Source organism: Nannizzia gypsea, genomic scaffold, assembly GCF_000150975.2.
Source record: "Nannizzia gypsea CBS 118893 supercont1.5 genomic scaffold, whole genome shotgun sequence".
Lineage (NCBI taxonomy): Eukaryota > Fungi > Ascomycota > Eurotiomycetes > Onygenales > Arthrodermataceae > Nannizzia > Nannizzia gypsea.
Genome location: NW_003345197.1, coordinates 908,871 through 924,543, shown reverse-complemented (window position 1 = coordinate 924,543; position 15,673 = coordinate 908,871). Strand labels below are relative to the sequence as shown.

General features: G+C 50.2%; 7 protein-coding genes across 7 annotated transcripts; 4 read left to right on the top strand and 3 right to left on the bottom strand.

Annotated features, from left to right (window-relative positions):
* Window positions 1–18: 18 nt before the first annotated feature.
* MGYG_06178 (hypothetical protein) lies at window positions 19–1,584 on the bottom strand (the record flags this gene model as incomplete). The annotated part of the gene is made up of 1 exon (XM_003171588.1): window positions 19–1,584. The coding sequence occupies one exon, from the start codon at window positions 1,582–1,584 to the stop codon at window positions 19–21; it is 1,566 nt and encodes a 521-aa protein (XP_003171636.1).
* A 1,046-nt stretch (window positions 1,585–2,630) lies between these two features.
* MGYG_06177 (PH domain-containing protein) lies at window positions 2,631–3,997 on the bottom strand (the record flags this gene model as incomplete). Its single annotated transcript, XM_003171587.1, has 2 exons — window positions 2,631–3,680; window positions 3,794–3,997. The coding sequence occupies 2 exons, from the start codon at window positions 3,995–3,997 to the stop codon at window positions 2,631–2,633; spliced, it is 1,254 nt and encodes a 417-aa protein (XP_003171635.1).
* Window positions 3,998–4,541: 544 nt separating this feature from the next.
* Window positions 4,542–5,361, bottom strand: MGYG_06176 (hypothetical protein; the record flags this gene model as incomplete). The annotated part of the gene is made up of 2 exons (XM_003171586.1): window positions 4,542–4,794; window positions 5,144–5,361. The coding sequence occupies 2 exons, from the start codon at window positions 5,359–5,361 to the stop codon at window positions 4,542–4,544; spliced, it is 471 nt and encodes a 156-aa protein (XP_003171634.1).
* A 1-nt stretch (window position 5,362) lies between these two features.
* On the top strand, window positions 5,363–7,140 carry MGYG_06175 (glycolipid 2-alpha-mannosyltransferase; the record flags this gene model as incomplete). Its single annotated transcript, XM_003171585.1, has 5 exons — window positions 5,363–5,640; window positions 5,713–6,111; window positions 6,180–6,266; window positions 6,324–6,726; window positions 6,799–7,140. The coding sequence occupies 5 exons, from the start codon at window positions 5,363–5,365 to the stop codon at window positions 7,138–7,140; spliced, it is 1,509 nt and encodes a 502-aa protein (XP_003171633.1).
* A 2,237-nt stretch (window positions 7,141–9,377) lies between these two features.
* On the top strand, window positions 9,378–11,350 carry MGYG_06174 (hypothetical protein; the record flags this gene model as incomplete). The annotated part of the gene is made up of 2 exons (XM_003171584.1): window positions 9,378–9,845; window positions 9,890–11,350. 2 exons carry the CDS (start codon window positions 9,378–9,380, stop codon window positions 11,348–11,350), a joined length of 1,929 nt encoding a protein of 642 aa, XP_003171632.1.
* Window positions 11,351–11,905: 555 nt separating this feature from the next.
* MGYG_06173 (ran-specific GTPase-activating protein 1) lies at window positions 11,906–12,846 on the top strand (the record flags this gene model as incomplete). The annotated part of the gene is made up of 4 exons (XM_003171583.1): window positions 11,906–12,196; window positions 12,261–12,516; window positions 12,577–12,705; window positions 12,776–12,846. 4 exons carry the CDS (start codon window positions 11,906–11,908, stop codon window positions 12,844–12,846), a joined length of 747 nt encoding a protein of 248 aa, XP_003171631.1.
* Window positions 12,847–13,929: 1,083 nt separating this feature from the next.
* MGYG_06172 (transcription initiation factor TFIID subunit 14) lies at window positions 13,930–15,314 on the top strand (the record flags this gene model as incomplete). Its single annotated transcript, XM_003171582.1, has 7 exons — window positions 13,930–13,938; window positions 14,093–14,133; window positions 14,426–14,577; window positions 14,646–14,791; window positions 14,852–14,980; window positions 15,043–15,163; window positions 15,226–15,314. 7 exons carry the CDS (start codon window positions 13,930–13,932, stop codon window positions 15,312–15,314), a joined length of 687 nt encoding a protein of 228 aa, XP_003171630.1.
* Between the last annotated feature and the right edge of the window lie 359 nt (window positions 15,315–15,673).

Sequence of the window (15,673 nt, the reverse complement as noted above, 5' to 3'; positions counted from 1 at the left end):
GAGCGTAAGATCACTCAGTTATAAAAGAGCGTCTGAGAATGCTCGGAGCCTGGAGCTATCCTTTTTCGCAATGAAATAGGTGCCCCCAGCATTAGTCCAACTAACAGAGTCAGACCAGTAGTTATGCCTCTCAACTGAAAGCAGGTTAATAGGTGAGTTGAGGTTTCGGGCCTGCATCTTGTGCCCGGCTGGAACAAAGGATTTGAGCGAGACAATCCGGCAACCTTCTTTCAGGTCAAGCAGGAGATTGATTATCATGTTGTTCGTCTCAGGGGTGAATGCCTGGTTATTAATAAGAACAACATCTGCCCGCCGAAGAGCCTTCGCGATGCGTTCGTTATCCAAAAAGTCTCCTTGGACTAAATGTACTTTGCCCGACGAGAGGCCCCATAATCGACATCTGGCTTTAAATTCAGCCTGTTGCAGTCGAGCCAAGTCGCAGGCATTTTGCATCATCTCACAGCCCCAGCTTTCACAGCCAACTTCTAGGGCGGCTTGGAGGACAACGTTGCCCACGCCAGAGCCCAGGTCAACAAATACCTGGTCGGATTTTAAATGCGTCTTTTGAAAGATATCTGAGATGAAGCGGGGTAGGAGCTCTCCATAGACGTTATCAGTTCCGCTCTCATACTTTTTCAGTGATTCCACGCGCAGAGAGACGGTCCGGCTATACACCTGGGTTAAAATGCGCTCCACCCACGGCAGGGAGAGCGAATGCATCGCATCGAGGTGTTTGGCGATAACACCTTCATCCCGAAGCCGTCTTATCGTTTCATTATATGCCTTCACCGCATTCCAGAAATCCTTTGGTGATTCCTGTTTGATTGCACGCCGCAAAAGACGGATATAGCCAGTGGAGTCATCAGTGAAGAGAGATATCTGGTCCTCGGGGATGTAGTTATGTGATACAGTCTCGACTACCTGCACAATATCCTCCAACGGTTTGAACCCGTCGTTTTCTCGGGGTATAACCAGCTGATACCTCTCCCTCTGCGAGTATGTGGGATATTGAAGTGCTATGGTCGTGCATCCATTGGGCTCTTTAAATGCATTTCTGAATCCAGGAGTCTTCTTCTCGACAGATGCTATGTCCAAAGCATGGACCATGGGGAACGACCGTTCGGCAGACTCAGAAAACGCAACCTCAGAGCGTAACTGGCGTTTTAAATCCGGCTCCGCGCTCGCGCTCACCTTTGTCCTCTTCGACAGCCGGATATCCAGTGACTCATCGGTCTCGCTCTCATCGCTACTGCTAACAAGTTGCTGGACTGCGGGGGACGATCGCTTGCGGGACACGGACCTCGAACGAGGTGGGTTAACTGCTAGGTGATCGGACTTGCTCGGAAAAGAAGCCTTCTTCCTCACAGCCCCGGTAGAGTCAGATAAGTTCGGCTTTCGTGGTGAGGTGACGGTGCGTTTGGCGGAAGATTCGGAGTGCGCGCGAGCAGAGGGGGGTTTCACGGGGTGTGATGGGGCCGACGAGGACCTGACGATGGGCGGTTTGCATTCGACTTTCCGTATCTGGGCCTTTTGAGCCTGTATCACGCCCGTCCCTTTCTTCTGAAGGTGGTCGAAGAAGCCCATGGTGGGTAGCCAGGCTCAGGCTGCAGGCAGACCCTGTTGCCTCGCAGGCTTGCTCAGGGCTAGGTAAAGAATGCGGGTGGTTAAAGGATAGGTACGCGAAGGATAAATCAACGAACGGGGATATTTATAAGGAGCGGAATTTCTAGTAAAGATATCTTCACGCCAAACCGTGAAGCCTGGGTTCTTGTCTTCTCTTCTCTTCTCTGATAATTCTCCTTCTTCTTCCTCTGCATCCTTTATGAAAAGCGCGGCCTGGCGGAAATCGATGTCACGGGACCTGGGTCACGAGGGCTGATGAGGCTGAAAAGCTTAAGATTACTAAGAAAGTATCTTAGTAATCGATCGCACCTTAATTTACACATCAAAAAAGTCTAGAAAGACAGAGAACAGGGGGAAGATTATATAGACTGTGGCGATAACTAGAGGTCGCGGAGTTAGGTTGAAGAGCATGTTTGCAGGGAGAGGTATATATGAAAGGTGGATAGCACCTATTTTGATTGATTGACGCTCGCGACGAGATATAAGATCGTATGCATATATACCTAGGTTCTCCGTAAAGTAGAGACAGGGCAGATCTCCCTCGTCCAAGGCAGATATTAAATAAGTTAATTTGTTTATAAGAGACATGGCCAATAACAGCCAGGAAATGGGCCCAGCTCGACAAGGTAGCATGTCCAGAAAGTGTCGTCCGGGTTGAGTCGATCAAACGTTAGACAAATGAAAGGGATAGGAGGTGGTGTTTGAGGGAGGGGAGCGGCTGGTACAGCCTCAGATTTCATTAGTAGTCCAAAGAAAAGGCAACAGTAGAAATGAGGTTATAAAAAAGGAAAATAAAGAGAAGAATATACAGAGTGCTATGCCGTGTAGAACAGTTGGATATGCACAGTTATAGTGTTGGTTTTTAGGCCTGCTGGTCGCTTGGAACGTTGGATGCAGATGGGTATTAACATTAGAAGTAGTGGTATGCTTCAAAAAGGGAGACGGGGGAAGGTTAGTTAAGGAGCGCAGCCACTGAAGATATAGTAAAGAGAGAGCTTTGCTTTTCGTCAACGAGTGTTCAAGGAACCACTCAGGGTTCCTGCGGAATGGTAAATGGACGAGTCCTGTAGTCTCATCAACACGCTCTTGACCGAGCCGAGCCACTTGTCGACCGACTCTTCGTCGTAAGCGCAGAAACGGTAGGTGATGTCCTCTGTAATGAGCTGGAAACAGAAGATCTTCGACCTTGAGAGCGGGTCGACCTCCGCTGCATTGATGACTTCTGTCATTGGTATGATCTTGACGGCCGAGTATTCGTGTTGGTCCTTATAAAAGGATAGGCTCTGAACCCGGAGCACAGTCCATAGCTTTTTCCACTTGCGGACGCCCTTTCGGCCCTTTAGGCATTGCAGATAGCCTTGGAATATAACGCCCTCCGGATCTGGCTGGCTAGGAGCAGCTTCACTTTGGCCACTGGCCAGGCGGCGTAAATTCTGTTGCTGCTGCTGTTGTGGTTGTGGTAGTGGCTGTGGTTGGTCTCTATGGGTTGACCGAGAGAAGGATTTCCGGTTGAACGCAGGATGTGGCCCTGCGGAAGGCAACGACTGGCCGGCAGCGTCAGAGAACTCGGAGCAAGAGGTGATCTCGTTGCCCGAGTAGTCCTGGGTGGTCCGGCGCTTCAGCCTGTCCGGCTGCACGGGCGCCTTCAAGAGGGAATGTACCTGTCCCGGAGCCGCCGTGCCTCCTCTGCCTTCGATCTCTGACATCTCAGCCGCACTCTCCTCTGCCTCTGCGACCGTCTGCTTCCGGCCGTGTATCTGTTCGTAGTAGTTCACGACCGAGTCCGGGTAGTCGACCGAGCACTCACGGTGCAGCTGCTCGACCCATGACTCTGCCTCCTCTGCCGACGTAGCCTGGAAGCGGTAGTTCTTCGAGGGCGAGAAGACGCCAAAGACGTTCGGCCTGTTCGACTTGGGCGTGGACTTGACGTGGGCAACAGCAGAGACGTCAGAGAGCGAGATGGCGAGCTGCAGCTGGGCCTCTTCCTTGTCTTTGTATAGCGAGAGCAGGTTTGGCCGCAGAACCAAGTATCCGGGCTTCCACGACGACTTGAATGCCTACTCGCACAACCGTCAGTCAGTCAGTCAGTCAGTTAACCAGGCAGTCAGTCAATTAATCAAACGACTAGCCAAACGGTGGCATCTCATTGAGTGGTAGTTAGAAGGCGTACATGCTTGCTCTTCGACCGCCGCAGCACCTTGCCTCTCTTCAGCACCCGGTCGAACTCGAAGCTCCCGTTCTCGTTGACCGGCGAAAAGGCGTCCAGTACCTGGCTCCGACGGACTCCAGGTCTCTCTGTGTGTCCATCTGCGGCGATCGCATCCATCGCAGTCGATCGATCCTCCGCTGCCGGGAGTTGTAGTTGCAATGCCATCTCGTAAAAATGCAGAAAAGAAAAAAGCGATATATTATGAGTATGTTGTATGTATGTGAGTATGTATAGGTAGAATTAGGTATAGAAGAAGACGCCACGCCGCTCGACGTTTAGAACAGAAGAGTCCTGCGCCGGACGGGACCCAGGGAGCACTGCAGAGACCCTTTTAATGCCATTGCCAATCTATCTCAGGTAGCTATTTTATGTTATGTTCCCTGTCGCCGCAGGAGAAGGAGACGCAGAAGGGCGTCTTTTTCTCCAGGTCCACAGGGTTTTGGGTGGCCTCGACCAGTTTCAGGTCCGCTTGTCCCCCCGGCCCCGGCTCGATGACAGAGCGCAGAGCGCCAGCAGCTTTAGGGAGGGAGACATGCAGCTGGATAGTGGCAGCAGGCGCTGGACGAATGGATACGAGAGAAGCAGCGAAGAAGAGGCTTAATATCAGTCGCATGCTCCGTACATTATTACCAAGAGACACCAGCGGCCTCTGATACGCTGGCAAAGGCTCGATAATCATAATCACCTCGACCGCCCGCCGGGATCCTTTTCAGGGGCTTCGCCTGCCTGCCTGCTGCTGCTGCTGCTTCTGTGTCCCGGGGCCAGATGTACATTTGATATCTGCTCGCTGCCCGCCACTACCAGCGCCTGCAAGGCTGACTTCTTCGCAGCAGCAAAGTGCCCCTTCTTGCGAATCCGTCGGCGCCCCCAACAGCTGCCCGCCTCGCTTGCTTGCTGTCTTCCTGTCGATAATCAAATTCTCTTCCTCGTCGTCTTCGTCTTCGCCTTTTTTTCCGCTCTCCCTTTTTTTCTTTCTCTTTCTTGGTTGGTCAGAAAGTCTTGGCGTGTTTCTTCCCTTTCAACTTTCTTTTTCATCGTCGAAAAAAGGCGAAAAGAAAAGACGAAGAAAAGACAGAGAGACAAGACAAGAACAACATCGCCAGTGAGAAGCAGAAGCAGTAGAAGAAGGTGAAGGAGCAGGAGAAGAAGAGCCACATCGACTGTCTTCCTGTCTCTTTCTGCGAGTCCGCCTGGCTCTCGATGGCTCTGCGTTAGTCGACTCCCCGTCTCGCCGTCCGTCCATCCCCGTCCTGCTTCGTCACCGTCCGCCGTCCACGGCCTGTCTCGCGGGCCTTCAAGCCAACTACCAACACATTAACCTGACCCCGTCGCTCGTTTATTTGCACCTTTTCGCTGTCTGCAGTGTCCCTTTTACTCCTCGGACAGGAAAGCTCTGGGACGCCCTCGAGCTTTGCTGCGTTGGAATCCAGCTCCTTTTTCCCCTTTCCTTCTAGAAAACAGCCAAAAAGACAGAACGAACGCCTGCCTCGATCCTGCGCTGCCGTGTACACACAAGAACCCGGCGCCATCATGGGGATCATGAAGCGACTCACGAAGAGTGTGCCCGGCATGCTCTCCCCCTCGCCGCTAGATGGCAGTCTTACCAATGAAAAGGGGACGATAATATCGAGATTCGCTTTTTTTAAACGCCGCATACGACTACGGAGGAACTCTTCTATTTCGATCCCTCTGGGCCTTGTTTTACTATTTCCATGCATTGTAATAATCCTTATTGTCCTCCTCTTCGTTACTCACCCTTCTTCTCCCGGTGGGATGCTGATGCCCACCGGCACTCCCCCTTCGATACGGTATGTCCTCCTTACGCGTAAGCTACATACGATCTTGTTGTGATACTGACGGCTATTGCTCCCGGGAAACAGAAAAATCAGCGAAAAATATGACAAGGTGTTTGAAGTCGGCTGCCGAGAAATCGACACCAGCCAGCCCAGAGCAAACGCCGCCTTCGTCGTCCTGGCCAGAAATAAGGAACTGGATGGTGTGATCCAGTCCATGAAGTCGATTGAGCGCCACTTCAACCGGTACTACAACTACCCGTATGTCTTCCTGAACGACGGAGACTTCGACGATAACTTCAAGGACACCGTCACCAACTACACCAAGTCCGGCGTGGAGTTTGGCAAGATCGACTCCTCAATGTGGGGATATCCTGACTGGACCGACGCCGAGGTAGCCAAAGAGGGTATTCGCAAACAGGGAGACGCCGCCATCATGTACGGAGGAATGGAGAGCTATCACCATATGTGTCGATTCTACTCTGGGTTCGTCTTCCATCTTGTCCTATTTTTTTACGTCCATGTTTCCCCGGATACTAACATCTGTATACTAGGTTCTTCTACAAACATGAACTGCTCCAGAAGTACGAGTGGTACTGGCGTCTGGAGCCGGAGATCAAGTACTTCTGCGATATCACCTAGTTCGTTGCCCTGAATCCCTTTAACCTGTCCTCGACAATTAGTTAACCTCCATCTAGTGACCCCTTCTTGGAGATGGCAAAGAACAACAAGACGTATGGCTTCACAATCGCGGTCAAAGAACTGAAAGAGACTGTCCCGAATATCTTCCGCTACGCATCTGCATACAAGCGAACGAACAACATCACCTCCCAGGGCCTATGGGAAATGTTCCTCGAGGAACCTGTCGAGGAGGAGAAACCGGCAGAAGAGGCCAATGCCCTCCCAGACGAAATTTTGCAGACTCAGCCTGGTGCCGCTGGACTCAAGGATGTCGATCCTGAGGCGATGGAAGGCGAGACGTACAACATGTGCCATTTCTGGAGTAACTTTGAAATCGCGCGGTTGGACTTCTTCCGCAGCAAGGCTTACGAAGACTTCTTCCAGATGATGGACCGGAGCGGTGGTTTCTGGAATGAAAGAGTACGTTACTTTTTCCTACCGTCTGATACGTATATGAGAAACATTGCTAACAAAAGTTTTGTTCATTATTAGTGGGGAGACGCACCTATTCACTCTCTTGCTGCTGGCGCACTTCTATCTCCTGCCGACATCCACTACTTCAGAGATTTTGGATATCGTCACACCACCATCCAGCACTGCCCTGCCAACGCCCCGGCCAGACAACGCGTTCGGGACCCATACCTTGAACAGACCACTCTGGATCCCAAGCTCCGGCAAGAAGAGGACGAATACTGGGACTCTCCTGACCCACCGAAGGAGAACGGCGTTGGCTGTCGGTGCCGCTGTGATACCGACATCGTCGACGTCGAAGGCAAGCATGGCAGTTGTCTAGCGGATTGGGTTAAAGTCGCCGGAGGATGGGCGTCGCCGTAGATCTCATCAACCACTACGCAACGGCCCTCTTGTTCATTTCCTCTTTCTCTATTTTTTTGTTTCTCTCTGCCGGCGTGACATTGGCTACACCCTTATGCACACAAACTCACACACCCACCCCCATCGGGTCCGCAGCGCCGTGCCACGAAGATATATCATGACTTGTCCTTCTCCCCTAAACCCTCCCCCTTTTCCCGTTTCAATTTTTTTATATCATCAAGCCAACTTCGGATTCCGTCACCGTTTTTTCTTCCTCGTTCCGCCCCGTATCATCCCCGGTAACTGTATCTGGGGGAGGATTACAGTGCTCGAAAAACTTTGAACCTATTCCATTTCCATTGCCTTTCCCTGACATGAGATAGAAGAAGGGCCTTGCAGCTGTGCTTTCGGCTGCTGACCAACAATTATCATTTAATACAGTTCTTTGGCTCGATGCCTTACCTTTTTTTGTGTGTGTGTTTTCTATATCGTCGCTTTCCGCCTGTTACAGATGTCCATTCAGACAGACTAATAAGGGGGATGGGGGGGAAGCATCATCACCATCCCTCCCAACTTATCTTCTTGTCAACTTCTCTACTCCCAACTCTTATATTAAATTTTGTCTCTTTGTTTCTTCAATCTGCATTCTTCTTTTCTCTGTCTGTCTTATGTCGCATGTCTCCCCCTTTTTTGTAAATTGTTTAAACAGCTCCTTTATTGTTCTTGCTGCTCTTCTTCGGCTGTCTGTTTATCTCTACTTCCATGTCAAGGGATGCAAAGTCCCTGCCCTGTTTTATCCAACTTACCCTACTTTCGTAATAGAATACATCCGCAGCTCATGAATAAATGGAACCAGTTCAAGGAATCGCAGCAGCCTTTGCCGGTCTTATAGGGCTTATACTACGTCGTTGGCCAGGAATCTTTCATACCCAAAGGACATACCTGAAGGACAGCTACCTACATGTTCAAGTTCATCCAGCTAAAGCAGTGAGGCCAAGCTCCAAAGCCATTCAAGATCTTGCTGACATGGCGTGAGATGCCGCAGATTTGCCGGGCCGGATACACAGTATTTCTTTCACCAGGTGGCAATTCCCGTTCATCAACAGCTCGTATATGGGTTATAGTTAGAGAGCATATCCTTTCTTCATGCTGGAAGGATGTTCAAGATGTTTGGAAGCAAGACATGTCAGGGGAAGAAAGCCATCAAAATGGGTGTCTAGTTCAACTACTTTCTAATAAACAGCCAGTGGCTATAGATCCGATGCCTTTACGCTTATCAATGCTTGTCTGCCAAATTGTGTGTAAATAGAGTCGTTATAGTCTGGATGCAAATAGTACTTTGATCTACATGGACTTGCAAGTCTTCTCGTGGACAGCGTATCTTTGTAGTTCAACAGCATCTATCTACCTGTCTGTCCATCTACCTACATCTCATCTACAGCTTCCAACACCAACCAAAAAACATCCCATGGAACCATCTTTGCGACGGCGAACTCCAGCAACCAACGTCATCTAGGGCTTCTCTCGAGCTTATTTGACGCCGTCGAGCTCGCCTAACGAAATCCCTTTCTCATGTCCTTTTGTTTTTGGGCTGTCTCGCGTTTCGGCTTCGTCGTCAACCTGCATCCATAGTTACATACCTTCGTATCCTACGCTTCACCAACTACATACCAACCAGCTCCGTCACTTCTGACTGGTAGTAAACAGGACAGGGAAGTCTCCGGAGCACCAGCAGCTGCTCACCCGGTGACGACGTGGCTCGCCTTTGGTGAACCACAACTCAGCGTCGACTTTGCCATCGCACACACGCACACACACACATCTTCCCCCGCCTGGCCCTTCACTGTCTCTGCTACCATCGACAGTTCATCCTTCCGCACAACACATACCTATACCTACTTTAAAATACAACTAAGACGGCTTCTCATACCTAAGAGCAGCTTTCTGGCGAGTGAAGAGCTTTGTCTGTGTCTCGATAACTGAAAGGGTGCGTTGTTCTAGCCCTTTGATACATGTTACAGCGCTCTTTACTAGCCGACCGCCTCCGCATTTCCATCAATCAACCAGTACAAATAGCCACCCTTGACTCGTCAGCACGTCTGCCTCCTGACTTTACACCTCTTCCTCCCGCTCTACTCTATCACTACATGCACGCTTCGACACGCCTTTGATACCATCTTCTTCCAACTCCTGGCTAATTCTAGTCTAGCCTGCAGTGTCTCCATCTCCATAACGGCGCCGTTTCGACTGTTGAAACGATGACGTCAGTACCCGCCGCCGCGATGGAGGAAGAAGACGCTGGACGACGACCAAACCCCAACACCCCCGAAGCCAACTGGGCGCTTATTGAAGACCTCTTCCCCAGCGGTTTCAACAGACTTGATGTTCCTTCGCGTCGCTACCGTGGCTATGCCAGCGACGCGTCAACCTATGGAGGCAGCGAGGCAGCTGGCGAGGGAGATCGAGCCCTCAGCTTTGATACGATGAGCAGCACCTCCGAGACACCATCCCTCCTCACTCCACCTCTTACCAATACCGATGATGAAGACTTTGAGGAAGTTGAGGACGAGGATGAGTACGAGGGAGATGAAGAGAGCAGTATCGCTACTCCCTCGGGCTGGGGCTCTACCCAAGGCTCCATCGACAACGAATACGACCAAGATATATATGAACATGAGGAGAGTGGAGACGAAGGAAGAAGAATCTACTCGCGTCTCGTAGTACTGGTTGGGAGACGACTTCAAGCTCAGGAGCACCTGACCTTGGAGAGCAACATGGTGACTACGAAGCCTTCAGTGAAGAGTCTGCTCTTTTTGATCACCCTGATATTTTTGAACACCCTGATGCCCAAGAATCCTATCTTTATGACGAGGAGATGCCCCGAGAGAGGAATGCAGAGGCTCCATCAGCTACTTCTCCAGAGAATGCGCCATCCTCCGGTGGGCTAACCAAAAGACAAGCAGATATCTTGATAGAAGCTATCGGGACGATGACCCATCAAAATGAGGTAATCTCAGCCCTGACTTGTTTGTCTCGATCTCGCCCTGCCTACACGCAGCCAGATACTATACCACGCCAGGCGGAGCCCAGAAAGGAGGAAGAACCACAAAAGGAAGACCCCAAAATGGAAGAACAACAGAACTCCCCAACTGAATACCTCAAAAATAAACTCAGATTAATCATGGAGGAGCATCCGGGCATCTATCCTGTATTAGTAGCACTGCTTATTGTGTCTGCTCTCGCAACAATCTTGATGCTCCCATTTGCTGGCTACATCTTTGGACTGTCCTCCCAGGTCCAAGTGGGTGCGGTCACAGGCAGAGTGCAGACCATTATCACTCCCGTTGCTACACCAGTCATGTGTGCGAAACCTCCGGTCCTCTCGACTTCTCCAGAGGGAGTACAGTACCTCGAGTCTCATTCCCGTGCCGCACAGAATATGGACGACTTCATCTCGCAGCTAACCTGCGCCAAAGCCCAGAGTATGAATGAATCAGATGACGTCCAGGTCCATGTCGTCGGGGACCACCACGCGATTGTCCGGCTGCCAAACCGCCTAGTGTCAGTGAGGGATGGAAACAGGTTCGATATCAAGGTGACTCGAGACGACAATAGCCTCCACTTTGACCTCTATAAGCTGTTTGACGGCATCTTCACCCTTCGACTTGCCCCCGAGGATGCTTATGGCCCGATGAACGTTACTGTTTCCGCGCTGTCAAAGCCAAAATTGACCAAGGTCACCGGTATTGACTTTGGCACCCCCTGGCTGAAAATAGCTAGCTGGAAGAAAGCTACCCAGTCTCTGTCCCAGGCACTTCGTAAAGACCTGGCCGATGCCCAGACTGGACTCTCAAGGGTATACATCAAACTAACCTTCGACTTTCGGAACCTGTATAGTGCATGGACAGCTAATACTAACAACACCGCTGCTGACACTAACGCCAACATCAGCGAGACTCTTGACCGTGCTGCCAACCGTGCAAGAAACGCCGTAGCCAAATCCAAGCTCGCTTCGGATTGTATCCTCAACAACGGGAGAAAATCCCTACGCCTGTCCTCTGAAAAGTTAAGGGCAAGAGCAAAACGTGTCCGGCAAAAGGTCAAGACATCTGTATCTTCCATGATGTCGGCTGCACAAGAGAGGGCATGGAATCTGCAAACTCCCGCCTTTAATTTCGATCTGAAGACCAGGCTCCGAAACTTCCGAAGAGGCCCTACGTCTTCCACTTGATCATGTTAGACATGCAATCAAGGACATTAGCCGTCTTCCATACTCTCCGGTAGTCATTAAACACAGAGAGGAACTGGCTTCTTAAAAAGAAACGAAATAATGTATCAATATAACTAGTTAACTAATTAATGGGTGTCAATCTCACGTCTTATCTACATCAGGTAGCTATCTAGCCCACTAACTAGCGAGTCAGGCCAACTAAGTGGCTGCTCAACATCTAGCCTATCTATATCTACCATGTATAGATAACCCTTTAATGCCTTAACTAACGCTTTAACTAATGCTTGCTGTGTAACTAAGGCAGTTAACGACCCTGACCGAGCCTGTCAGGGGCAAAAGGAACGAAAGCTGCGCTAGTCCCAAATCGAACCTTTTCGAAGCGCCCACCTTCGTCTTTTTTTCTTTCTCTCGTTTGCTTAACATCAACAACATCAACAACATCTACATATCCAAGCATCTCCTACATTTGCCTCCTCCTTAGCTATAGTAGTATAGCGTCCATCCTTGTATCAATCTATATAACCACCTGTTTACCTAGCACCAAGCCCGCCCACCATGGCAGACGAGCAAAAGACCGACCCCACCACTGCCCCTCCAGAGGCCGTTGAGGACAAGAAGGAAGAAACCACCACGACCGAACAGACAGGCGACGAGAGTGCTAAGACGGTTGAGGCAGAGGGTGACAAGGCAGATAAGCCAGCTGCTACAGAGGAGAGCAAACCAGCCACGACTGACTCCGTTTTCTCCATGTTTGGCGGTGGTCCTCCAAAGGAGAAAAAGGAGCAGGAAGATGATGCTAACGAGCCATCTGGTTCCTCCAAGAAGAAGACTGAGGGTGGTGATGACGTGAGTTGATCTTCGTTTTGTTTGGTATTTTGCTGTTAGTTGCCATACTAATGATTCTGTGAAGGACCCCGAGGCTGAAGCGGACGTACATTTCGAGCCAGTCATCCGCCTGACCGAGAAGGTCGAGGTTAAGACCAACGAGGAGCTGGAGGAGCAGACCTTCAAGATGCGCGCCAAACTCTTCAGATTTGACCGGGAGTCCAAGGAGTGGAAGGAGCGTGGAACCGGTGACGTTAAGCTGTTGAAGCACAAGGAGAACCACAAGACTCGATTGCTCATGCGAAGAGACAAGACCCTCAAGGTCTGCGCCAACCACTACGGTAGGGCTTCACCTGTTATTCCAATCTATACTGGATATATGCTGACAACTTATCTTGTAGTCGTTCCTGACATGAAGCTGTCACCAAACGTTGGCAGCGATCGAAGTTGGGTGTGGAATGCCGCTGCGGATGTCAGTGAGGGCGAACCAGAGGCCCAGACCCTGGCCATCCGCTTTGCCAACAGTGAGAGTGAGTTTTTCTCCCTTTTATCTCTTTCGTACGTTATTCTAGGAATAAGGCACTAATTTTCAATGTCAAGACGCTGCTCTCTTCAAGGAAGCCTTTGAGAAGGCCCAGGAAGAGAACGCCCTTCTCTTCGGCAAGGAATAAATCGACCGTGTGCGCTACTAGGATACCCTTGGATTTAAGGAGATTGGAGAGATGTGAGCCAACGCTACGCTATGAACAGAAGAAGAAGAAGAATGAAAAGAAGAAAAATGACAAATCCGCCATCGAATCGAAATATAGCCATGCATCACCCTCCTGCATTACACCCGATGATTCATTAGCAGGCAGCCGCCACTGCCCTTATGCTATCATCTTTTGCATGAACCCCCCTGCCCATGTCGCTGACCCTTATTTAGAAATAACATCCCCCTCCCCCATTTAAACCCCCCTTTTTACCTTGCCCACCATATCCCAATCCCAAATGTTCCAATGTCCCATCCATGCAGCCAATATACTCCAAATGCAATGCCCTGAGATTGTACTCTTGATGAGACCCTCTCTTGACGTCCCCCGCCCTTGATCCACGGGCACAGGGAACTCATGAGCTAGTCCCCCTTGCCCGCTCCCTTTGACCCTGCTGTCACCATCCAGAGCAGCCATGACCGTACTGGGAGGGGAAGGATAGCCATCGTAACCAAAAAAATCAACCACTATGTATGCGCTTCCTAGTCTAACTGCTGCTCTTCCTCCCCCATGTAACTAAGTAGCTATCCAGTAAACGTCTTCGACTTCATCGTCTCGCTCTCTTTCTCTTCCTCCCCCTTTTTATATAACATTACCTTCCGTTCGGCCAAAAAAGCAAGAAAACATCGGGATTACCTCATACAAAACTTCTTTTTCAAACAACAAAAGAAAAAAGCAGCCACCAGAAGGAGAAGAGAAGAGGACGAGGAAGCCGAGAGAGAGGGAGAGAAGAGAGTTACCGTTCAGAGATACCTACAGCCTGACCTACCCGACTGCGAGCTCCAGTGCGCCGTTCTCATCACTAGCTGCCATCAGTGACAGCAGGGCCAGGGGAGGGAAAAAAATCACCACCGGTCCTCACCTCCGCCTCGAAGCCCCCCGCCCACCGCTATCTTTCCCTTCTGCTTGCCAGGAACGAAGCTGAAACTCGATAAGCGACGCAGAGTAGGCCCGGGATACTTCTGACACGCTGCTAGAGGAACAGAGAAAAGCAAGCCCAAGATGCCGGATGTAAGTCTCTTGCCGCTGACACCAAGCCATGCCAATCGCGAGCGCCGCCTTTTGCCTTTGCTTCGTCCGGGGCTCAGGTTCCAGGTCGCGTCTGCGGATTAGGCGCGGGGAGTGGGATAGATGAGCTGACTTGGGTGTTTTATGAACGGCGTAGGTCAAGCGCACTATTAAGATCGTTACGGAGTCGCGTATATCGTTCGTACCCTCCTTATATCCCTTTGTTGTGTCTTGCGATCTCCTCGTTGCATGGCGGGTGGTTTCACGAGCTGGGCGGATGAGATAAGGCTTATCCGGCGCATGATGCTTGTTGATACCCGTGCGGTATAGCTTGGGTGGTGGACGTTGCTACATCTGCTTGATAGCTACATGGGCAATGCGCCGGAGGACTCGCCTGCGGGAAGCAGCTCAAGCATATACCCGTTATTATTATTTTTTGGCCACTGCAACAAACTCATAGGCTAACCAGGGTATGTTTATGGTAAAATAGGGACCCAAATTCCGGTATCGAGGGATTCCCGCTCCGTCAGTGGTCGGTCGAGATACACCTGCTGAACGACCATGGAGAGTCCGTTCCTGCGTCGGTATTCCCGAAAGTAACATATCATCTACATCCCAGTTTCGAAGCAAGAGCTACGCAGAGTACGTTACGTTATACTACTGTTTCCCATGGCATTGGCACTGCGGGAGCCGGGTGCTGACTATATCAGTTATAAAATCGCCTCCGTTCAGAATCGAAGAGGAAGGATGGGGTGAGTTCGATATGCAGATTACCCTGAGTGCGCCAGATAAGGACCACACCATTACGCATGACTTGAACTTCCAGTCGAGCAAGTACGAGTCAAAACATGTCATTGTACGTATCCATTCTCGCATTACATGTCACATATATGCTTTAGCTCTAACTTTGACCTAGGCATTTAAAAACCCTAAACCTGCGCTCCTGGCTCAGCTGCGTGAGTCTGGCCCTGTACCTGGTGATGAGAACGGAGTGAAGAAGAGGGGTCAGGAAGAGTCCAAGAAGAAGAAACGAGTGGACAAGAACGTAAGCTATCTTATTCTCTAACACGTTAAGAGGCAGAGTGACGTGTTAACCCTTGACTTTAGGTCGATATGGAGAAGCTAGCAGATGGCCTACAGAAGCTGGGAGAAGACGACTTGCTCCAGGTTGTGCAGATGGTGCATGACAACAAGTCCTCGGACTCGTATACGAAAAACGATATTGAACGTAAGCGTTTCCCCCATCTAGTCATCCTACCTACTGGTTTACCTGAGCTGACTCTTTAATAGAGGGAGAATTCCACGTTGACTTATATACCCTCCCCGACGCTTTGATAAGAATGCTCTGGGACTTCACACAAGAAAAGGGAGTATTATAAATAACGGCTGCCTTCTCAGATAGGATAGAGAGAATGAAACCATTTCCATGAAACCAAAGAAGAGGAGATAAAAAAAAAATGAAAAAAACCGAAAGCGAAAATGGGGGGAACGGAGAAGACAATGGAATAAAGTAACGAGACCAACATCCCCCCCTCCTGGACACATATCAATTGGCGTTACAATCCGGATGAAGAACTTTTGCCCATTTTGATAATTCGAACCTTGGGGGCTTTTTTCTTTTTCTTTTCTCTTTTTGTTCTGCATATTGTTAGTAGTACTGTTGCGCGTTAGTTGTTCTTGCAGTTATATCTATACATGTGTGTCACTGGAGTTGATAGCTCTCCAGGGCTCGTTTAGA